General features: G+C 40.7%; 1 protein-coding gene across 3 annotated transcripts; it reads left to right on the plus strand.

Annotated features, from left to right (window-relative positions):
• The first annotated feature begins 1,113 nt into the window (after positions 1 to 1,113).
• scaf1 (SR-related CTD-associated factor 1) lies at positions 1,114 to 18,982 on the plus strand. 3 transcript variants are annotated; one of them, XM_034594501.1, is made up of 7 exons: positions 1,114 to 1,336; positions 4,033 to 7,539; positions 8,119 to 8,201; positions 8,405 to 8,707; positions 12,169 to 12,300; positions 17,729 to 17,771; positions 17,878 to 18,982. In XM_034594501.1, exons 2-7 carry the CDS (start codon positions 4,131 to 4,133, stop codon positions 17,955 to 17,957), a joined length of 4,050 nt encoding a protein of 1,349 aa, XP_034450392.1. In that variant the 5' UTR covers positions 1,114 to 1,336; positions 4,033 to 4,130; the 3' UTR covers positions 17,958 to 18,982. The 3 variants fall into 3 exon arrangements, with proteins under 3 accessions (XP_034450392.1, XP_034450391.1, XP_034450393.1); XM_034594500.1 differs by having other exon boundaries at positions 12,169 to 12,297; positions 17,319 to 17,771; XM_034594502.1 differs by lacking the exons at positions 17,729 to 17,771; positions 17,878 to 18,982 and adding an exon at positions 12,713 to 13,046 and having other exon boundaries at positions 12,169 to 12,375.
• The last annotated feature ends 5,841 nt before the right edge of the window (positions 18,983 to 24,823 follow it).

Raw genomic sequence — 24,823 nt, forward strand, 5'->3', positions numbered from 1 at the left:
TATACAGCTGAATTACTGGGTATTCTGTTTGCATTGCAGTGGGTAGAGGAAAGTGGCCAGGCCAATGAGATTGTCATTGCATCTGACAGCATGTCAGCAATTGCCAGTATTAAGTCAATCAAATCCTCATGCAGACAAGATATTGTCTACGAAAGTTTTCATGTTCTCCTCAGATTACATCAGAGAGGGTTTGTAATGACTGAGTACGTGAACTGAAGACCAAAAAGCACAACTCTGAAACAGTGTCCGGTTTTCAAAAAACAGTGGTCGTTTATTTCCAGTCAGGGTTCGGTACATAGAAGGCAAAAGTCATTTAGCTGACGCTTTTATTCAAAGCAACTTACAATAAGTGCATGCAACCATGAGGGTAAAAAACCCAGAAGAGCAAGAATCATGTAAATACATTAGCTTAAAAAATGCCAAACTACAAAGTACTACAAGTGCTTATTTTTTTATTTATTTAAACCCCAGAGTTGGTTATTAGACCATCATCTTCTTAACCAAGGTGTAGTCGGAAGAGATGTGTTTTTAGCCTGCGGCGGTAGATGTGTAGACTTTCTGCTGTCCTAATCATTATCATTAAATGATACACTTCATAAAATAGGCAAGCACCCAACTGGACTCTGCGAACACTGCAAAAAAACTGAAACTGTCTCTCATGTATTGATAGAGTGTAACAAATATAATGAACAAAGAAGGGAATTAATATCAGGATTAAAAGACGAAATGTAGAATATTACACTCAAAACATTGTTAGGGGGGTGGCGTACAGCTCACCTGGTAGAGTCTGCCCCAACGAGACAAGGCCTCAACCCAAGAGGCCCAGGTTTGATTTCCGACCCCACTCTCTCTCTGTCCCCCCTTCACAGCTTACTCTCCGTCCTATCCATTAAAGGCAATAAAAAGCCCTAAAAAATATATATATATAAAATGTTGGGAAAGACATCAAGGAATATTCATCTTCTTCTAATGAACTACTAAAGAGAAACAGGACTTAAGAAAATAATGTAATTTTAGTTTTGTTTGCTGCCAACCTACTGCTCCACACTCAAGTCCAGAAGGGGGCAGTAATGCGCCTATAAGCTCGTTTACCAACCTCTAATAAACACCAGAAGAGTAAGAAGAAGAATAGTAAGAAGCAGAAGAAGAAGCAGAAGAAGAAGAAAATAAAGGGGGAAAAAAGATGGTGGCGTTTGATGGATTGGTGCTGCTAATGTACCTATTAAACGCTACTAAAAGTAGTTGATGTGGTGTCTAAACGATCGGTAAAAGTCTCGGGAAGAAACAGCAGCAAATTAAAAACCCATCAACTAGAGATCGTCGGGCTGGTCTGAAGGTAATTCATTAGCACAAGGATCCTCCTGTTTCCTTTTGCTGCCTAGCCACATTAAGCTAAATCAGCTAACCAGCTAGCTGAGTACCTGCTGTCGACACATCCTCACACACACAGTGCAAACGTCGTTTCAGAAGTCAAGTTTCATTTATTTTTTACAAAATCGAATTACGAATCACGTTAAGTACACAGCATGAGCTACGAGGGTGTTCATCTATGAAGCGAGTGGCGTGAACACGCCACTGTCAAATCAAACACCGGTTAAGCGTGAGCTTAGATAATTAGAGGAAAGTGTCAGCTTCACCTTTTAGGATTAAGCGTCCAATGTCACTCAGACTCCGTGATGGGAAAATCTAAAATTACGGTCAGAGGAACAGCAGACTGATGGACTGTGTTGTGTGATAATGCAGTAGTCAGTCATGGACAAGCCCAGTGAGACCTGTCCTTGAGCAAATCAAAGTATTAAGACATTTTACTGTATGTGAGGGACACTAAAACGTATATCTCTAATCCCATAGAGGCAATGTTCCTCTGATGTGCACAACTTAACCCCACTACATTCTTATCCGCATTAATCATTCATGGCTTTCTCAGGTAGTCTTTCTCAAGTTGTCTCATAATTTACAAGTCAGGCAGATGCTGGTTTTGTGGGTTTTTTACCCCCTCTTGCATATAATAGGATAAAGGATCATTTCAGTCCATCTGTTTGTCCATTATTTTGTTTCTGGAGCAGAACCTGAAAACATTTGGATTTCTTTCGTGAAATATCACAATTCTGTTAATCAGTGTATTGGTGCTTTGATTTTTTTTTCTTGATTTCCATTGTAACAAGACTGACCTGGCCAAATTGAGAGTAGGCTCTCAACTCAGAATTTTTTATCACAAAACATCAGAAAGATACCACACAGCATTCTGTTGACAGGATTTATTTTTTGTATTTATTTATCACTGGTACTGAATTATGGGATTACTCAATACTAGACACCTTCACGTTAAAATTAACGGTAAGTAAAGGCTTAGTGGAGTGACCATTAAATCCTGTGTGCAGCTCTCAGGTAGTAGGGTAGAATTATCAACTTGTTCTAAGCATCCCTTACTGTCATTATGAATTGTAATCTAAAATGATACATATATATTACATACCCCTGATGTATACCTGGCGATGTGTTTGCGTTATTATTAGGGCTGGGTTTAACAAATCTAATATAGATTCATAACAAGGAGGAATCGATATTTTTAATATATGCCTTTTCCCATGAGTGACCCAATTTTATATAAGAACAGCGGCAACATTTTAGTGAGTTGGCGAGTTTCTACTCTCATATCTGTGTCTGAAGACGGAGCGATACAGAGTTTACACACACACACACACACACACACACACACACATACACACTGGGCCCCGCCCACAGTCACAGAGCGATACATTGAAAAGAGATGAAATGAGCAGAGTCTGTAAAAGAGCCGGTTTGTCCAATCTGTTGAAAAACAGTGGCAATAATAAGTAATAATAGTGGGTTTCCATTACGTTCCGCCACTGCACAATGATCAGCACCGCTGCTTCATGATCAGAGCAGAAGCAGCAGTTGGTTTGTACCATGCTGGAGTTTCCTGTGTCCTCCCTACATACTCCTGCTGACCTGCACTCACTTTAACTAATAAACACCAACACTCATCACAAGTTATTAGGACTTGACCACTCAGTCCACTCGCCACACACAGCCAGGACATCAGGGTTAAAGTGATGTGACACCATAGATTAATAACTAAATAAATTTGATTTTCAGTTTGTATGTGAAGAGCGACGAGCAGACACACTCCTAGAGGAAATGCTGGAATACTAACCTAAAATAATCATACCATGTTTACCAAGCTGGTAATATATATCCTGTGCCAAATGTTTAATATTTATTCAAGAGCAATTTTTGGTAACAGCCAGAGAGTTATTTATTGTTTTGGTTGTGTGTGGTTTGTTTTAATAATATTAATATATGAATATTAATTCAATTTTATTTGTATAGCGCCAAATCATAGTATGCATTATCTCAAGGCACTTTACATAGAAGGTCGAGACCGTGGTAAAACCGTTAACCGTATCACACCTAGTAACAATTAAGCACTGAATTATTTGCTTGTTCAAGCTTGGTGGGTGCAAGGTGGCTGTGTTCTGCACATTATTTTACCCTTCAGATGCATAGACACCCTATACCAGTGAATTGTTCGAATAACGATTTAGTTAAGGATATTTCGGTGTACAATAATTTTGCCTGGATATGAAAGACATTTTCAGAAAACGAAAGCTGTAAACTGTGCAAGAAACCTCTAACTTAGGGCATTCTTAAAAACAATTAAGGTTGGCCCTTCACTGTGTGTGTGTTTGTGTTTGTGAATACGTGTCTTATCACCTCTCCAGCGAATCAAACAAACACAAAGTAAACTTCAGTACTGTTCAGGTCCTAATAACTTGATGAGTGTTGGGGTTTAATGTTAAAGTGTAAAGCGAGCGCAGGTCAGCAGTGGATGGAGGACACCGAGACTCTGACATGGTACAAGCCATTTCAATGACTGAAATTTGTCTGATTGTTTCTACAAAAGCACTCTTAGTTGTCCATAAATGTTACCTTAAACTAGTTTTGTGTTCTCAACATTTCCAGTTAGAATTTCATTGTAAGATAAATGTGCCCTGTCCTTTCTGCTAGGTTTTCTCCTGGATTGTGTTTTTCCCACGTGGGCCTTGCTCATCACTTCCGCCTCAGGTCCAACTGTCTGACCTCTGCACCATCACTTTACCTGGCCCATGGACTTGACTCCGGCACCAGGCTTCAAAAAGAGGGCTGCTGCCTCATCTTCCCGACGTAAAGTTGGAGAGATTACCAGGAGCCCTCCTCCCTGCTCTCCCTCCTTATCTCTTTCTTCTCCTTCATCTGATCCATCGTCACCCTTGTCTACATCCTCCTCTGTCGGTGCCAGCTCATCAGTTTATCAGAAACATGTAAAAGGTCAGACCCAGCAGACAGAGGTGTCCTCCACTTCTGTCTCTCAAGCAGCGCAATCTCTCTCCACTGCTAAACCCAACACCATCTGCATGGATTTCTGCCTTCACACTTTGATACAGCCAAGTCAAGATTGTGAAGAAAAGGACAAGAAAGGGGAGATGTATGATCCTTTCCACCCAACTGAGGGAGACAAGGAGGTAAGGATGAAGGGGGAGGGTGGAGAAGGGGAGAAATATGACCCCTTTGACCCCACTGGTTCCCCTGCATCAGACACATATAATGGGAGTGACAAAGTTGGGGGAGGGGAGAACGTGGATGAGAGAGGAGATGAGAAAGAGGAAGAATACCCAGATTCTACTGACACTTTGACTGATCTGCTAAGCCCCTGTCTGGTCGCCAAGCTCCCTTTGGGGAGTAAAGTGGACTGTAGCACTATCAAACCTGGAGGGCAGAGTGCTGACTCTGATCACTCGGAGATAGAAGAGGGGGAGATAGTTGGGGCTGCAGAAAGAAATCAAAGCAGCAAGAGAGCAGAAAGAGAAATTCTCCCTTTGAATTCTCCCACCATCTCCTTTTTTGGTCCAAAGCCAGAGCGAATCCTCCGGGTGCTGGATGGGGATGGCTTTGTGTCTTTGTGTGCAGAGGGCAGCTGGGAGATGGACAGGGAACCTGAGGAAGAGCCTGTGGTGGGAGTGGAGGACCTTAGAAGGAAGTTGGTCAGTAGGCGGAAGGAAAGATATTTGTCCTTTCCCACTTCTTCCCCCCTATCTCCTCAGCCACCACCTCCTTCCTCCCATCTGCCAGCTTCTACATCCTCTTCACCTCTCACACCTCCTACAGAGCAAGATAGCAAGAAGCACAAGTCCTCCAAAAGTTCCAAGGACAGAGAAGGACTAAAAAGCAAGGATAGGAAAGCTGGGGAGAAGGAGGAGAGACGAAAGAAAAAAAGGAAGGAAAAAGTGGGAGGGGAGGAGAGGAGCAAGGAAAAGGAGCAAGGCCACAAGACTGGAAAGGAGGTTAAAGGATTGAGGAGCAGCAGCCATAAGAGGAAGAAAAGACAGCACAACAGCCCAGAGACTTTACGAAGCTGCAACTTGGACAGAGGGGGCGACATAAGGCACTCTTTATCAAGCCTATCTCAAGAAATACATCAAGAGAGGTTTAAAGATAAAGAGGGAGATATAGATAAAGATATGGACAGAAATACAAAGCAAGGAAGAGGGAGGGAGAGGCATAAAGAGAGGGAACAAAATCGCACAAGTAGCCATAGAAGAGATGAAAGAGATCGAGATTGTAGCTCAAGAAAGGAAAGGGAAAGGAAGGAAATACACAATTCAAGTAGCAGAGAGAGATGCATTTCAAAGAGGTCCAAAAGAAGCAGGGAAAAGAAGGAAGGTGATAGAGATAGGCAGCGCGAGAGGGACTGGCTGCGGGATGGTCGTCCTGTTGTCCCACCATCTATTCAAGACCTTAATGGATCTGACCTCTTTGCTATCAAGAGGACCATCACAGTCACCACTACCACCACCACCACCACCGTACCCGGCTCTCCAAGACTTGCCCCAACCTCCCCCTGTTGGCCCAAACAAGACCCTGACAAGCCTCACAAGAGGAAAAAGAAGAGAAAATGGCACTCGACTGGAGAGGTGGAGGACAGGGGATGTTGTCGCAGCCGATCACGGTCATTCTCACCTCCAAAGTATCGCAGCTTTGAGTCAGACCGCTATTCAGAAAAATTTGAGATTGACGTGTTGTCTTTGGATGGTGAGGCTTTGGACTCAGACTATCCATCTTTGGAGGATACACCTCCTGCTGCCCTTGTGCCAGAACCACCTGTCCTCAGCCCCAAAACTAAGATTACCTTAAAGACTGAACGACATCATCAGGGAAAGAAATCTCGCACATTAAAGAAAATTGGCCAACCTAAATCCTCCTTTTCCAGTAGAATCAAAAACAAATGCCTCTCCTCACTGATGGTCACTTCAGGCTCTCCCTCTGTCTCATCTGGGCTTCCCTCAGCAAAGCAAGCCAAGAAATTGGGAAAGGACAAAGATCGGGACAAATGCAGTAGAAAGGATTTGGGTCGCTCTGGCAAGTCCAACAAAGAAAGTGGTGGCAGTCGGAAAGGGAAGCTTCAGTCCAAAGTTTCTGTGTTGGTGCGTGAGGGCGTGAGCAGCACCACAGGTACTTCAGTTGGCTCTGGAAAACTAGGCATGGACCTTCTAGGGCCAGGAGTTACAGGTGGGGGTTCTGGGGGCTCTGTGGTGGGTGGCTCCATTGCCGTAGTCTTCTGCAGGGACAATGAGAGCAGATCTCCATTTCTCAAACCATGCTCAGAGCTGCCATCTCTCAGTGGTCGAAGTAAAGATCTGTCCAGCATGGGTAAGAGAAACAGCCTGGCTGCAACACCAGCGTCCTTAAGTAGTTCTGCAGGACTAAAATCCAAGAAAACAAAACCCAGCTCCATCACATCCACTTCCTCCTCCTCTGCCTCCTCCCCCTCATCTCTTGTAACCAAGCACTGCCGTCGCCTGGCCAAGAAGACTAGAGATAAAGGTGGAGCTGCAGTATTAACTGCAGCTTGCAGCCAAGCAAATACCACAGCTGAGGGCTGGGGTGGGGCGTCTTTAGATGTTCAGTCTGCTGTTGGAAATGGGAACAAGTCAGTCAGCCCACATACTGACCAAGTTGGCCTTCCACCCTGTTCTTCGTCCTCTTCCTCCACCAGTGTGCTCCCACCCTCCTCCTCTCCACAACAAACACCTCCACTCTCTTTGGCTCCTTTGCAGGACACCGGGGGTTCTTCTCCAGACTCTCAGACTGTTGACAGTAGCTGTAAGACTCCAGACCCTTCTTTCCTAGCTGACAACTGTCCAACTCAGACCAGCCCCACACTCCCAACGTCCAGTCCACCCAGTCTGTCTGCACCGCAGGGAGCTGGCCTCAGTATCACCTTGTCTACACCCATGGCCAAACCGCCTCCTCTAGATGATGCTCCCAATACTCTGGTCTCACCTTCATGCTCATCCTCTTCGGCAGGCTGTGGTCTCACTTCCCTTTCTCTGCCTCTGTCTTCATCAGACCCCTCCTCCTCCTCTGTATCCTCTTCATCTGCAAATAAGCCTCCTCTTCCTCCCCCTCCAGCAGCACATGCCCTCCCCTGGAGTCTGCAGACTGGAGTGGACTGCACCACTGGAGGAGTTTTGGCATGTAAGTTTGCTCAATAGGTCAACAGAAGTCAACCATGTTATTATTGCTAGAGGCTAGAGGCGTGGTTGTCACTTACAGCAGAGTGTCTCTGGCAGGCCACAGCAAAAAATGCTGCACTTGGCTTAATTCATGGCTGTATTCACACAAAACTTAGCAATGTAGGACCTTCTTGAATGTTGTTTTTGTGCTTTGGAATGTAAACGCTGAACAGTCAGAATGTTCTTTATCGGTGCTCTCTATAGAATCAAGCCTATAGGTCTCTCAACCACTGCTGCTTTCTATCGCGTTGAGCCAGGGAAGCAACAGTTGACATAAGTGTGGGAACATTTTACATGAAGACTGTTAGCTGTAAAATCTGTAAAGCTGATTGTGCATGGCATTGCAGCACAACATGCACCTAAAAGTTGTTTATGATCTACCAGTAAACCGAGATGTCACCTTCACCCAGGGCTCCAACATGCTTTGTCTTCAGGTGCATACCACAGTAATGTTGTGCTGTCGTGCCATGTGAAACATGCATTGTGATGTATGTTATATGAACTTTATTCTGAAATAATGCGCTCTCATTTTTATTCCCAGTAACTGCTCTGCTCTTTAAAATGGAGGAGGCCAATATCGCCAGTAGAGCCAAAGCACAAGAGTTCATTCAAGCAACCAACCAGGTGAGGGAGACACTGTGACTTAGATTGGTTAATAAACAGCTTTTTTTACACATACTAGAGTTGGTTATGTAAATAGCAATAGCAAAAATTGTGCGCACTGCCTTTTTAATACGGTTGGATGTTCAACCTGGAAACCATAGCAAAACCGTGGAGAACATTTTGAGATTTAACATGCCATTACTTGTGTCATGTCTTTCATACAGATCCTCTCACAGGCCAATCAGAGCCAGTCACAGCAGCATGGTCCTCCCTCCTCTGCAGCTGCCTCCTCACAGATTCCTCCCCCTCCCTCTGTTCCTCCCCCCCCTGAGCTGAGCCCAGCCCAGTTCATACTCCACAGCTCCCTTCCATTGGTTGGCTGTTCCAAAACTCCACCCTCTCACCTACACCCCTCAGGTGGTGGATGTATTCAGACTCCACCCTCCATTATGCCTTTGGGGTTGTCAGGAGTGACTGGGACCTCTGGTGACACTGGATGGGACAATGGGAGCAAAGACCCTGATAAGGTAAGGATGAACACATCAGGCAAAGTTGCCTTTAGAAATCAGTATACCTGGAAACATGCATATGTGGATCTCACTGTAAGGATGTGCTGAAAGACGTATTGTTTGGTCGTATCAGCAGTGGTATCACTATTAAAAGTTAATTCACTGGACCATAATCCAGTCTGTGAGGGGCAAAACCAGAAAGAATGGGACAGAGTGTGCTCCGCCGCATGGCATTCATTGCATGTTGGTGAGATGGAGGGGTAAATCTTAAGCAGTTTGAGTTTACAGTATTGAAGACAAGGAATTTGTTTAAATTGGATCAGCTGGTTGCTGCTGTTAAGATCCTGACAGATTTGATTTTACACAAAGCTTTAACCACCAAAACCTCTACAGAATTAGCGAAAATGACACAGGAAATCTTTCCAGGGGACCCAAAAAAGTGATGAACCTGGCTGTTTTTCAATGCTTCAACGACAGCCAGATGTAAAAAAGCTGATTTCACATAGAACAGCAGCACAACATCACTGTGGTATGACAGTGAAGAGAAAACATGTTGGAGACATTCTTCTACTTCCTCTTCTTTCTCCTCTTAACAAATTACTTTACTCTCAAACACAGACACACACACACCGACACAGACTCAGCTGATGTCTGACCCCGCTACAGTATAAATGTAGTTTGTTTGAAATGACAGCCACAATATCAACACTGATCACCACATAATGATCGATACTTTTCTTAAATGAGTAAAATCTTTCCTCATAGCTGCATGCTTTCATTCATTCAGCTCGGCCTGACTCTGCTTGCTCTTTTCCTCTCTCTCTCTGGCGCTGACACACTGACACATGCACTCAAACACACAAATGGTCTGGTAAATGGTCTGTATTTGTATGGCACTTTTTTGTCTTGATGACCACTCGAAGCGCTCTACACCTCATTCACCCATTCACACACACATTCATACAGTGCATCTATGTTCAGCACTTTTTCTATGAGAAAGGGCTCAAGGAAAGGAAGACTGGGATCAAACTGCCGACATTCTGGTTAGAGGACGACCACTCTAAACCCTGAGCATAGGCAGAAACATAGGCAATGTATGGAGAGCCGAAGGAGATAGCTCGATTTGGTTGGCAGTAAATTTTTGACAGAAAGATACTGTAAAAAAAAAAAAAATACAGAAACAAAAAATAACCAAAGAATAGGAGAGAGAGTGTGTGCACGTCTCCCATAGTCTTAACGTCCAGAGTTCAATCGGTATATTCACAAAGTCTGTTTCAGTCTCCCCAACAAGCCCAACACGGTTCAGTTCAATCAATCAATGAAAAACAGATACAACAAAAACAGCCTTCTTAATCAGTTTGTTAAATCTGTCGGTGTCACCGGCTCAGATTCTGCTCCCCCAAAAGACCACAGCAAAGTACAGTGCACTGGCAACAACAGACTGATGGAAGATTTCCAACATCCTGCTGCACACGTTGGAAGATCTCACCTCCCTGAGGAAATAGGGTTTTGATTATGACGATGATTACGAAGTCCAAATTAAATTGTAGGTATCTGAAACTGGAGTTATATTCATAAATAAATTGCAGATGTCTGTAGGGCGGCTGTGGCTGAGGGGGTAGAGCAGAAGGTCGGCAGTTCAATCCCCAGTCTTCCCCATCTGCATGCCGAAGTGTCCTTGGGCAAGATGCTGAACCCCGAATTGCCCCTCATAGAACAACAAAGTGCTGCTAATTGATGCACTGTATGAATGGGTGAATGTAAAACTGTACTGTGAAGAGCTTTGAGTGGTCATCAAGACTAGAAAAGCGCTTTATAAATACATTTACCATTTAATACATGTAAAACAGCATTGTACAACAAGAACTGCTGGAAAGGTTAAAGTGTAGCTTTTTGTCTTATCTGATTAATCAATTAATCTAAAAAATAATAGACAGATTAATCGAATATCAAAGTAATTGTTTGTTGCAGCTAGTTTCTATATACAATATGTTGAGGGCACTCACGGTATCGTTGATGGTCAAGTCGGTCAATCAGTCGGGCAGAAACCGGCCATCAGAATGAAATTGTAGATATCTGATATCTACTGATATCTGAAACTGGAATCATAAAGAAAGAGAATTTAGCAAGAAGATGAAGTTGCTTTTCGAATAAACTGCTGGAGGGTAAAATGTAGCTTTTGTCTTTATATCCGATTAATAATTGATTAATAGAAAAAATGATCGACAGATTAATTGATTGTTAAAATAATCTTTAATTGCAGCCACATTTTTGGGGAGGTGCACGTCAGGGTATGGCATAGGGCTCTGCATCAGTTACAGGTCTACGTGTTGGCTACAGAGTAACTTCGACGCCTTCAGTCTGCAACAGCTCTGCTCAGGGGTACATAAAGTGGGCTATTAGGAAGGGGGGCCTTAAATTCGCAGAAGCTAAATCCAGCCGTTTCAGAAAAGAAAGTGAACTGCAGGATCCATAGAGGACCAGTATAACATATATAAAGTAAACTCCAGTTTTCTGAGCTGTAAATAGTTTTAAGATACTAACTCGTTAGCCGCTCACCATAAGTTACCATGGTGATTTATCCTGATGAGAAGTGAACGAGCTTCGTAGGAACTCAAACTCAGAACTAAATCTGAAGTTACTCCAATAACTGCAAATCCTGCTTAGTATTACAAGCCTCTGAATTCATCCCAGTGCAGCCTGCTGCTGTGAGTGACAGATGCACCTCCGGTCACATAGAGGCCAATTCAGTAAGACAAACCGTTTAAAAAATGTTTACACAAATGTGATTATCCAGAATTAACTTTACAGATATCAGCAATTCATCATTTTGACTAGTAATTCTTTAATTTTAATTAATTAAATTCTGAACAGATCTGTTACAATATCTGTAATTCTGTTTTAACTGCTCAAACTCCAATTGTCTACATTTGTAATTACATTTTGACGAGTAAGAGTCAAACTACTTTTCCCATTCGTGTGTGTTTCTCATAGGAATCTACAATTCAGCTGAATTATAACTGTCTTTAATTTCGGTTATGACATTCTGACAAGTTTAAACTTAAACGAAAAAGATATATTGAGCTTAATTCATAACTAGTTAGAATTAATTAGATACCTGAAACTGTAATTGCAGTCATAATTTAGTTAAAGATGTCTTAAATACATATTGAAAGAGCATTGTACAAGAAGATAAAGTTGCTTTTCAAATAAACTGTTGGAAACGACAAAATGTAGCTTTTGTCTTTTCATCCGATTAATAATCGATTACTCTAAAAAATTATCATTATCAATTATTCCATCATCATTTTTGGGTGAACTATATCTTTAAGGTAAGTGAACTGACAGTACTTTATGAAGTGTTATCTTTTTTTGTATTCATGTGTAGCACTTTAAATAGTTATATTTTCCATAATATTCTCAGAATTTTATTATTTATATCATTCTTAATTTAACATGTCTGATATCTGAATTGCTAGTACCTGAAGAAACTGCATACCCAGGAGAGGGCAGTGGAGGAGGTGAAGCTCGCCATAAAACCTTACTATCAGCGCAAAGACATCAACAAGGACGAATACAAAGACATCCTAAGGAAAGCTGTGCATAAGGTCAGCATCAGAACACAGACTCAATGACACAATAAGTATAGGAAAACACTGATTCAGTAAATGTGTGTATGTGTTTACTTATGTTTATTATTAGCCTGCCAATTCAAGTAATCTGACAAAAGTAAGAGAATGTTACCGCTGGACACAATTTGAAATGATCCGTGGTCTTCAGTTGCAGTTCTTGACACCGCAGAAGCCATGTCCACTATAAAGCTTAGATCATGCCCACAAGACTTGCAGAACTTTGAGTTCCCTTAATTTGATTCAATAGATAGACCCCGCATCTATTGATCTTGTGCTCAATGCCTGTTCCTGTCCTGCCATGATTGTGCCTCTGTGATGTCTTTCAGACCAGCCTTTTCCGGCCACTGGTATGATTTCTCTATCAGCTACTTCTTCTATCTGCCGGTGGTAAATGCCGTGCAGGGGCTTGTCCTTCCATTACGATCACTCATCTTCCTCCTCCTCCTGATCTGCTATCTGAGGTATTCTCTTAGCATAGCATTACTTGGGCCCATCTTACTGATGTAATACTTGATCTTTGTTTCTTCATCCTGGATGATGGCTCTGATGCTTACTAGTCCTCAGCCTATCGCCTGCTTAGTGTACCAAAACCCTCCATGCATTGTGAGGAGCTTCGTTATCTTCCTTGTCTTGATATCAGTGGCCTCTAACTCCTTCTTTTGGCCAGGTTATTGTAAAAATGTTGATAGCTTGGACCTTGTTCTTTCCATCCAGCTGACTTTTCAGGACCTGCCTTACTCTGTGTAGGTAGTTGGCTGTGGCAGACTTCCTTGCTGCCTCGTTATGGTTTCTATTTGCCTGCGGGATCCCAAGCTATTTTCTAGCTGTCCTGAACATCTGCTATATTGCCTTCTTGTAGTTCAACCCAATCAGTTGTGTTCATCTTGCCTTTCTTTGATACCATTCAACCATACGTACGTAGTCTGAATGACATTCCGATGTTGTTGTGATGAGGATCAGAGAGTAGATGTCTCGCACATTCCTGGCACACAGCTTGATATCATCCATTTAGAGGAGGTGGCTAATGATTTCTCCACTTCGGAATCATTATCCGTAGCCACTCCTTGTGACGATCTGCCTGAGGGTGTTCAGGCATATGCAGACCAGCAGTGGGGACAGAGCATCTCGTTGATATGCCACACTTGATGGTTACTTGTGTAATCGGCTTGGCGTTGACCCTAAAGTTGTTTTCCACAATCCCAATTCTGATCCTAGAAATATTAGCCACTGAGCATTGATGTAATCTAAGAGTACACTAGATGGTTTGGTCCTTCCGGCTTCTACTTCTTTACTGTACCTCTTGAGGTGGGTAGCCAGAGCTGTGAGTTTGACACCTTGTTGTACTTCTTAGGTAACCCTTTCATCACCTCACCTTTGTGTTGCTCAGATAGTTGGCTAACCTCTCTCTGTGTAGCCTTGATCTTGGCCTGGAGCCTCTATGGGGGATATTGCTCCTTATTGCTTATGCAGTTCATCTTGTAGTTGGCTTCAGTATCTTGCCTAAATTACAGGTAAAATGGGGGACAACTTTATTAATATAACAATATTGTATATAAAACTTAAATTGTATTATAACAGCACTGTTTTTATATAGGCCTATAGCCTTCTGACCTTAAAAGGATAGTTCCCCCAAAAATGATAATTCACTCATTATCAAGTCGCCCTTATGCCGATGGAGGGGTGGGTGAAGTGTTTGAGTCCACAAAACTGTTCTGGAGTTTCAGGGGTAAACAGCGTAGCAGCCGAATCCAATACAACTGAAGATATTAGGGACTTATCTTCAGACGTAAAAAAAAAACATAACGAGCCTCCATACTGCTCCTGTGGTGTCATCCAAGTGTCCACAAGCCCAGACATGAGGGGAATTATCAGTTTTGGGTGAACTATTTCTTAAAGTGTTAATTTCTTTTTATTTAAGATAGAGCAAAGGGGTTTGTAGCAATGGTGCTGCTGAAATAAAATTCAAAGACAAACTGACATGTAATGTGCATTGTTATTCGAAATGTGTCTTATATCTAAAATGTCTAGAGGTGTATGATGCAACTTTCCCCGAATGCTCTATCGGAAAAAAAGCAAACAAAACAAAAATACTACAAAAAATATTGATTCGCAATTTAAAAAAATCTACGTCCATATTGAAATGGTATACAAGTGTCGGAATGGTATTGGAGGATAAGCATACCACCCCAGCCTTAATGCTAAGTTGATGTAAAAAAATCCTATAGGTGAAGGTAGGTAGGCATTGATGACCACTGTACCAAGGCAGTGTTGGTAAATGGTCTGTATTTATATAGCGCTTGATGAACACTCGTGTGTTTTTTACATTCACCCTCTCGCATACATTCATACAGTGCATCTATGTGCAGCACTTTCTCTGTGAGAAAGGGGCAATTCTCATAGCTCCGTATCTTGCCAAAGGTCACTTTGGTATGCGGAATGGGGAAGACTGGGATTGAACCACCGATCTTCTGGTTAGAGGACGAATGCTCTTACCACTGAGCCTTATCTGAAGTATTATGGTAGTGAGAAAAACACAACTAACAAAGGAAGACAGACTGGTTGGTCAGTGGCTAAAGGGATAGTTCATTCAAAAATGAAAATTCACTCTATCTACTCACCACTTTGCTGATGGCGGACATGGTGTAAATGACACCGTTTAGAGTTGAATTTGAATGTCTGGGTTTACGGACACTGGGATGACAGCACAGGAGCAGTATGGAGGCATTTTATGAGTTTTAGAATTGGTCACCTTTTACTTCCAATTGTTTTGGATTTGGCTGCAACGCTGTTTACCCCTGAAACTCCAAAAGTGTTTTGTGGACTCAAACACTTCACCCACACCTCCATCAGCATAGTGGTGAGTAGATAATGTATGGATTTTCATTTTTGGGTGAACTATCCCTTTAAGACTACAGCAAGATAATAAGCCATAAATTTAGAGGAACTAATTGGTGGCTTCACATGATGGAAGAGCAGCACAGTCTCAGACTTAAACCACATTGAGCTTGTTTGGAATGAACTGAACACAATGTGAAAGCAAGGCAACCTACAAGTGTAACATACTCATGGGGACAGCCATAAGTGTAGGGATAAACTGGTTCTGATTTATGTTTAATTTCTATTATTGTAAATGTCACGCAGCTGATAAAAGAGTAAAACATTTTGATTGAATTCATGATTTAAGATTTTAATCTTAATTATTTAATCTATATAGACATGAACTCTGGATAATGTCTGGACAATAAGGTCTGGACTTTTTTCGCAGTTTGCCTTTCATATATGAAGAACACAGCAGTAGATTCTCCGGTTCAGGCATGTTCACAACAACAGAAAAACCTCTGGAGCGTTCAGGTATGAGGGGTGGTGCAACATGCAGGAGGCAGGGCAATGACGTTTTAATTTTGCCCTGGAGATCACTTGTTTTTGTTTTACAGCACATCAAGACTATGGAGGACGATACATGATTTAAGTATAAATAAATAAATGTATAAATAAATAAATACAGAAATGTATAAATAAATGTCTTAAATATATTTCCACATTTATTTATTTCTGTATTTCTGTGTCCATAAGCTAATGAGAAAGACGGGTCTAACCTCAGTCTCATGCAGGATTGGTCCAGGATTGATCCAGTCCTACTACTTCTACCTTTCAATGCTGACTGGTGTCCAGTAGCTGTTTGCAGTGTTTTTTTTTTTTATTGGGATGATTTAGGTGTCGGTAGTCCTGAATGTGAGCGTCACGTCTCGTGTTGTACTGAGCACAACATGTTGACGAGTCATTTTTCATGATGTTTAAATGCAGCCTCATAAATTCTGGAGCGAATCAAACAAACACTAAGTTACTTCATGTACTCATCAGCGTGCTCAGTTGACCAATCCTGCTCGAGACTGAGGTTGGGACCTCCTACCTCATTTACATATGGACACAGAAATAAATAAATGTGGAAATAAATAAATGTGAAAATAAATTTTAGACATTGATTCATTTACTTCTGTATTTATTTTCACAATTTTATTTATTTATTTCCACATTTATTTATTTCTGTGTCAATATGTAAATGAGGTAGGAGGTCCCAACCTTAGTCTCGAGCAGGATTGGTCAACTGAGCACGCTGATGAGTACATGAAGTAACTTAGTGTTTGTTTGATTCGCTCCAGAATTTATGAGGCTGCATTTAAACATCATGAAAAATGACGTCAACATGTTGTGCTCAGTACAACACGAGACGCTCACATTCAGGACTACCGACACCTAAATCATCCCAATAAAAAAAACCTTAACTAACCCTCTGAACTTGAACTAGTTCATTTTAAGTGTGAACTGGCTCAACACTGCAAACAGCTACTGGACACCAGTCAGCATTGAAAGGCAGAAGTAGTAGGACTGGATCATCACACTCCTGTGACCAATCCTGCATGAGACTGAGGTTAGACCCGCCTTTCTCATTAGCTTATGGACACAGAAATACTGAAATAAATAAATGTGGAAATATATTTAAGACATTTATTTATACATTTCTGTATTTATTTCTGTATTTAGGGCCCGAGCACCGACGGTGGGAGGCCCTATTGAAATTGTAAGGATTATTATTATTTATTTATTTCCTTATTTATTTATGCTTTTATTTATTTATATTTGAGTCATGTATCGTCCTCCATACAAGACCAGCATTGGCCAATATCACCAAAAGCTCTTGAATCTCGTTGTCTTTACAAGTTGACATTTTCGTCTGTGTATTTTATGTGTATAGCACTTTTTCCTCCCAAGATAATTATACTCTTTTTGTTTTTTTCTTTCATTGTCCATCTCATGTTAACATCATCAACGCGTCCACTGCTTTATTCTCACATGGGCTCATTAGGGCATTATGGGGACTTGCAGGAAAAACTCTGAAGCTTCTAATTAGGACATTTGTGGTCTCACATACAGCCCCTCCGGATAATTTCAGGAGATTATGAACAAAAACACTATTAATCACACTGTTCTTCTCTCAGATCTGCCACAGCCGCACAGGAGAAATCAATCCAGTCAAAGTCAGCAACCTTGTAAAGCTATACGTCCAGCGCTACAAATATTTTCGTAAACATGGACGCAAAATGGATGACGAAGAGAGAATTGACAGGGAGCCTGGAGCACTACAGTCCTCTGACTATTAGCAGACTTTTAAAAAATGGTCCTCCACACCGCCTTCTGCTCAAGACCTGTGCCATCCACTGATGATCCACAGTTTTTGTTGATATTTGTATTGCTTTTGTAGCCCACCTTGTTAATGCTTTCATGTGGTCTTAAGCTGGGCATACACTGCGATTTGAGCCCGATTTTGAAGCAATTTCTGAGACGCGTCTCATTTTAGAGTCAGACCGGTTTTTCAGCTTCGTCGTGCCTCCTTTTTGCCTTGCAGTGTACAATGTCAGAAACTTTGGTTGGCCGTTGTCAGGCTCTGTTGGGTTTATTCTTTGATATAATTTCAGAGTACACTGAAATACACTATAGCCATTTATAGACATGAACTCCAGATAATGTCTGGACAATAAGGTTTGGACTTTTCTGGAGTTTGCCTTTCATATATGAAGAACAGAGTGAGAGATTCTCCGGTCAGACCTGTTCATGGTCAACAGAAAAATCTCTCTTAAGCGTTCAGGTATGAGCCCGATTTTTACGCAGTTTCTTAAGTCGCGCATCTCATTTTAGAGTCAAACCAGTTTTCAGTTTGGTCGTGCGTCGTTTGCCTTGCAGTGTATGGGGGGTGCAAGGGGCGATCAACGGATACATTTTTTACATGTCCGAAACTTTGGTTGGCCGTCATCAGGTTCTGTAGAAGCATAGTCACGAGTCGATTCCACTAAAATCTGCACATTTTCCCTCACTGTGTCTGCACAAAATGGCATAACACAATTGTAAGAAATGTAGTTGATGGCTAGAAGTAATTGCACAGCAAGAAAGAAAGTTGCACTGTGTATGCCCAGCTTTGTGGAAATCTCTTCCCTTATGTCTCTGATCTCGCTGTAAATATATCTCACTTGCAAGATGTAATATGTTGAAGAAGTGGACGCTGTCATGTGCACCTGTTAACCTGTTCTAAAGTATTCCAGTACACCAACCCTGCAATAAAATACCACCATTGTGAAGTGCATAGAATTTGACTGTGTCCATTATAAGCTTTATATTGGTGGTACTAATCCCAGGGCTCTTAATTATTATATATTTTTTTTAAAGCAGCATTTGATTAGGTGTTAATGGTTGTTTGTCCTCCCCATCCCAATGTGTATCAGAATTCAAGCTGAGAGAAGATGTAATACCCAGACGCGCACATTCAAATATATTATATATTGTACCTTATATAACGGTACACCCGGCACACTTGCACATACCCCACCCCATCTCTGAGTCTTTGTGGACCGTATGCAAGTTAGAGTTGGCCAATTTAATGAACACAAAGACACTTGACCTCTCAGTTTTTTGATTATGCCGTCTGTGTTGTGTGCATGTGTTACTAAGGTTGCTAAATCTCTTTATAAAATGACTTTACAAACAAAACATACATGTTGCTTGAAAACCTGTTCAAAGTAGAGTGGTCTTATTGATTTGTTTGTTATGTGTCCATTATGTGTCCTGCATCCATTTTGAAATAAAATCCCTAGACCTGATAAATAGCCAACATTTGTCTGTAAAGTTTGTTACTGACACAAGGTGGCACATTTACAATTACAGGAATCTGCATTGACTTCCATTCATTGTGGACAGCCAACCAAAACCTAACCTTAACCTTATCACAATAGAATACCCCTCACTTCACACCCTCCCTTCCTGAGCGAGAGAAGCGCTATGGTGGCTTTCCTAAGTCAAAAGCCGGACGAAAGCATCGAGTGGTCTTCTCTCCAGTGATGAGGTGTCTATAGATAGATATATTTATATCTGTTGTCAGATTATTTAGTCGGTAAACTTTAGTTGATAGTGTATGTACAAAAGTTGTTACTGAGCTGTGGTAGTGCTTTATTACTGACTTTAGGTAGCTGAAATAGCTGAATGCTAATGAAAGCTAACATTACTTGTTTAGTCTGAACAGAGAGACGGCGTTAGCAGGAGATGCATGTTTACAGACTGAAACAGTTGAGAGCTGTACTGAGGTGAGGAGAGAGGAGTGATGGAGAGACGCCGGAGAGTTCCCAGAGCTGCAGCCAGAGGACACAGGAGGAGAGACTGAACAACTGCAAAAGGACCAGACTGAATCTACGCAGGTTTGTGTATTTATTATATTTGTGTAGCCTGCATGATGGCAACAAAAACAATACAGCATAGTGTTTTTATACAACTTAATACAACTGTGTATACATCTTACTGAGTAATGTAACTAACATTAGCTGTGCAGTGCATGTCAGTCACTGACTATAAAATGTCAGCGACACCACTGAACAATTGTATGAATACTTTATAGGGATAGTATGTTACTGGCATATTTTGACTTGTGAAACCTGTTATTGTTTTACATATGGGATAAAAAAACGTTACAGCCTACAACCCCTAAGCACTGAAATTATCATATAGTCAACATAATATAGTGCTAATAATAAAGCCTTATCTGTGTTCTCCATTGTTTAGGATTTCAGATACTTATTCAAGAGATGAGTGTGGAGCAGCACAGGGAGCTGACAGCCGCAGGCATGGTGACCCACTTTTTACTGGAGTCAAGGTGTTCTCATAAACTGTAGGGACACACCCTTAGCTTCATACAGTACCACAATAATTCACACACCTGCATCTATATCAAGGATATAATTAGTTATTATTACTACTACTACTTCTGTTGTATGTTTTTAATGTAATTGTTTTTCTGTTACTATTTTATACACATTTGCTTTGCAATTATTAATTTTTTAATGAATATATTCATATTCCCAATCAAATATTTGTTTAATTGAGTTAACACTGAAATTAATTCATTACATTACATTGATAAAAAAGATGAGGCATCATGATTCAGGTGTGCTTTTCAAGGACGCATTGTGATCTACCATATGGATCGTTCCACATCACCAGCTGCATGGAATAGTGGTCCTGTTGAAAACAGTTGCATTACTTATTAAAATAATATTAAAAATGTTATCCAGTTTTATAAAAGCAATGCTTGTATGACTTGCAGGTTTTGTATGCAACAAGAAAGGCAAAAAAAAATACATTACCTACAGTACTGGGGTCTCATTTATCAAACATTGCGTAGGATTCATACTAAAAGTGTACGTACGCCCAAAAGCCGGAAATGGCGTACGCCAAAGGAAATTCCGATTTATAAAACCGTGCGCACGCACACCTGAACGCAATGTTCGCTTTATAAATCACAGTCCACCTGGAAACGTTCGTACGTGGATCTGCCTCCAAGTCCGCCATCCACACGCCCACTTTCAACCATAAATGGTCAATGCAAAGCACGGCATGAATATTAAATTATCCTGCTGACCAATGGGTTTCCACGGTGAGTCCTGACGGAGTCACGGCATCAAGCGATGAGAAGAGGAAGCGAAACTTTCTGACACTGACATCAAGGTGTTTGTTAGTGAGGTGGAGGTGAACAGACATTTTATGGGACAGCAGTGATGTCACTAATAAAGAAAATACACTGATACTCTGCCGCTGCTGTGGATAACACAATGTGTGAGAGTGAAGACGATAGAAAGAACGGAGCCTGAAGTAAAAAACATCACAGATCAATAGAATCTATATCAGCTGATCAGACATCGCTGAACCCTCGCTTCCTCCTCATCCTTCCATCCATCAAGCAGAATCACGCACCAGTGTCACAGCAGTATTTATTTATTTAGAGCGTCGGACCGATTCCCTCACATCAGTGGATCCTAACCTCCACTCTTCGATATTATTTGGAAAGTGTCTTCACTTCTTGTAAGAAGACACTTCTGTGCGCCTGATGGCACAGTCACGTTCACTGCAGTGATTTGATGATACACGCACAGTGTTAGAAGATATTATTAAAACCTATTAATGACTCGGCTCTGTAACTCCGCTGTTAAATGGAATCTGAAGGTAATTTGCTGTAAGTTGTTTTATATATTTTTTAATGAAAAGGTTCGTGTGGAACAGATATGTCGCGCGAGCAAAACTAAGCTGTTGGTTTTAATGTAAATGATGAAGTGGATCAATAACCTGCTTCAGTTCACCACCTCACATCTGCGTCGCCACTTTCCCGTCTCCAAAACGTTCGTACGCATGGGTCAGAGTTTGCGTGGAAATACGCAAATTTTCACGTCAAGTTTGTTTTTATAAATCCCAACGTTTGCGTGAGAAGTGGCGTACGCACGTTTCAGGTCCCGTTTAGTGCGTACGCAACGGTGATAAATGAGACCCCAGGTCTCCTGACTTTGGTCTGCACCAATTCTGATGTGGATAGTGCAAGTTTGGAGGATACCAGTCATCGTCCTCTGGGGTCATCTGGACGAAGGCCCCTCCTTCGAGGCATCCCGACTCCAATTGTGATTCAGCGATTCAAATCTCTTACTCTTAGGTGTATGCATAGGTTTCTTTCAGGCATTCTTTTTTTTATAGTTTTCTGAAGCTGAAATCACAGTTTTCAACCATTCAATATCTGATATACTGTACATGTTAACTTTGAACAGTGACTGTGCATGTAAATAATGACTTGCAGGTGCTAGCTATGGAAACAAACATATAATACTAGAGATTTTCCAACTTTCCTTTCACAGATATGGTGAAATGATTGTCAACTCAACATTACATTACATATCACATATCTTTTATCCAAAGCAACTTCCAATAAGTGCATTCAACCAAAACAAACCCAGAACAGCAAGAATCATGTACATTATCTCAAAAAAATGCCAAACTACAAAGTGCTGCATGTAAGTGCTACTTTAACTTTTTGATTATTAGACCATCTTCTTAACCAATGTGTAGTTGGAACTTCCGACCAGCAGGTGTACTACTGCCGCTCTAGGCGAAAAATAATTATACTGCCCCTCTAATGCAACGTACCATACAAACAGTCTTGTTTCGTTGTGCTGCGGAGGTAGCTTTTACCGTAACTGAACCGCTTTAAAGTGAGCCGTCGTATGAAAGCACTGAAGCCAGCCGCAGCTTGGATTTTTGTTGTGCATCTATATATAGTCTTTCATTTGATATATATTTGTCTTCATGGCGTTTCCACTCATATCACATTTCTTGCCCTTTTACTGCCGCTGGGGAAAAATGAAACCACTTGTTTGGCACTCGAGAGATTCAGTTTTTTTAATTACACTTCAAATTTTGTTCCAATTTGCATTTCACACTGCTCTCTGTTTCTTTATCACGGTAAATAATATATATTTTTTTTAAATTACACCTTTGATTAAAGAAACATGCTTTACAAAATACACAAAAATAAATAGAGCTAACGGTGAGCATAATGACCGAGAGAGAGAGTCAAATATATACAGTAAAAAAGGAACAATCAGGAAAGATGAAATGACTGTCGAACTTTTAGTTCAAAATACACGCTTTCCGGTTCAGTTACTGTATTACTGGGAAACTTGAATGATTATTGTTGAAGATTTATGCTGAGAAAGCATTCAGGGATTTAAAAGCATATGCAGCAACTCCAGTTTTCAGCCCTGGCTTATTCCAGGTCCTTGGTTTCCATTTCCAGGCACTGTTCATGGAACCATTGTTTGCACTTGTCACATTGAATCTATAAAATGACAAGGTGGAAATCTCAAATATGATTTTCAGATTGTTCTCTCACATTAAAGTGGAAATAAAGAAATGTTCCACAGTTTAATGACCTGGGGGAATAAGAACTGTTGGGATTGTACATATGGCAAACATGCCTTGTGCGTCTATGAGACACCAAGGGATGCCACAGACCCAGTGGCAGATAGAGTTGCATAGTCAAAACAGGCACATTTTTCCACAGCCATTGCATTATGCAATCAAAATTAACTAATACTTATCTACATAATTACTTAAAGTAAGAAAAAATGTATATACAGTGGTCATTGATGTTGCCAAATAAGTAACTACAGTATCAGTTTTCAAATAATTTACAATATAATCTCAATGTAGTTTGAGTTAACTGTGAATATGCCGTGTATATACACTGATCAGCCATAACATGACCGCTGACCGGTGAAGTGAATAACATTGATTATCTCGGTACAATGGCATTTGTCAGTGGGTAGGATATATTAGGCAGCAAGTAAACATTTTTTCAGTCAGAACACACAGTGCATCGTAGTTTGTCGCGTATGGGGGTGCGTAGCCGCAAACCAGTCAGGTAAGGAATGTAGGCATAATGTTATGGATGATCAGTGTAAATACTCAGCTTATATGTTTTCAATTTATATTGAATTTCAACTTCAATTTCTACTTCCACAACACCTGAAAATGCTACAACAAATGCTACTATATGAGAGTTTCAAGGCAATGGAACTAAAATGACATTCAGTCTTAATACCAGTTTGATCCTAACCCTTTATTCCACCTTGAAAAACCTAAAAACAGCTTGTCTTGTGACACTGTCATTGATATTCAAAAAACATCAATCAAAACAATCTATTAAATATCTAGAGTGCACATGATATTTCATGTTTCCTCATTGTTCCTTTTGTATATATTTGACTCTCTAGGTAGTTATGCTCACCGTTGTTCAAAATCTAAATTGTATTTTTAGCTCTATTTATTTGTGTTTATTTTTGTGTATTTTGTAAAGCAGGTTTCTTTAATAAAAGGTGCAATATGAAAAATGTTTTTTTTGTTTGTTTTTTTTAGGATTTATTTTATTATTAACCGTGATAAAGAAACAGAGCAGTGTGAAATTCAAATGGGAACAAAAATTGAAGTGTGATTAAAAAACTGAACCTCTTTAAGTGGTTTCATTTTTCCCCATTGTTTCTTTTGCATTTTATATATTCCACTCTGTCTCTGTAGCTCATCATGCAGATAATTACTGTGGGTAGCAAGTTGAACTAGTGCAATCAAAGTTGACACACTCCATACATATCCTTGTACGTGTACTAGGAATTGCTTTTTTGAGAGTACGTCAAACAACATGGAGGAAGGTAAGACACTGAAATAATATTCATTAACAATTTTAAAAAAATGTAATTGTTACAAAAAGATGAAAATGCCTTTTCACAGCTTAAAGGAGTTTAATTTTGAAAATTGAGATTGGTCTTTCCTGATATAATGTCAGTGACACTCAGGTGGTCTACTATCATTTTGAAGTGGAATGATTCTGTGAAAACATTGATAACAGAGGTTTCTTCTCAATTATCTGGAAATTATTTATGGAATATTTTTAACAAGCATCCAAATATAACTACATTATAAATACATTGGGGCATTTTCACAGACTTTCCCTTAAATTTTCTCAGTCATTCTGCAGTAAAACAAACATGGAATTTGATATGAGAATAGTCAGAGACATCAAGAAGAGGAATTCACTGCAAATTACTCTTAACCTCTTATGGAATATTTTAAACAAGCATCCAAATAT

Source organism: Hippoglossus hippoglossus, chromosome 8, assembly GCF_009819705.1.
Source record: "Hippoglossus hippoglossus isolate fHipHip1 chromosome 8, fHipHip1.pri, whole genome shotgun sequence".
In the NCBI taxonomy this organism is placed as follows: Eukaryota; Metazoa; Chordata; class Actinopteri; order Pleuronectiformes; family Pleuronectidae; genus Hippoglossus; species Hippoglossus hippoglossus.

Coding starts and splice junctions, on each gene's coding strand:
- scaf1 (XM_034594500.1), top strand. CDS start 4,131: ATGGACTTGACTCCGGCACCAGGCTTCAAAAAGAGGGCTGCTGCCTCA. Junction 7,540..8,118: donor CACTGGAGGAGTTTTGGCAT/GTAAGTTTGCTC, acceptor TTTTATTCCCAG/TAACTGCTCTGCTCTTTAAA. Junction 8,202..8,404: donor TCATTCAAGCAACCAACCAG/GTGAGGGAGACA, acceptor TCTTTCATACAG/ATCCTCTCACAGGCCAATCA.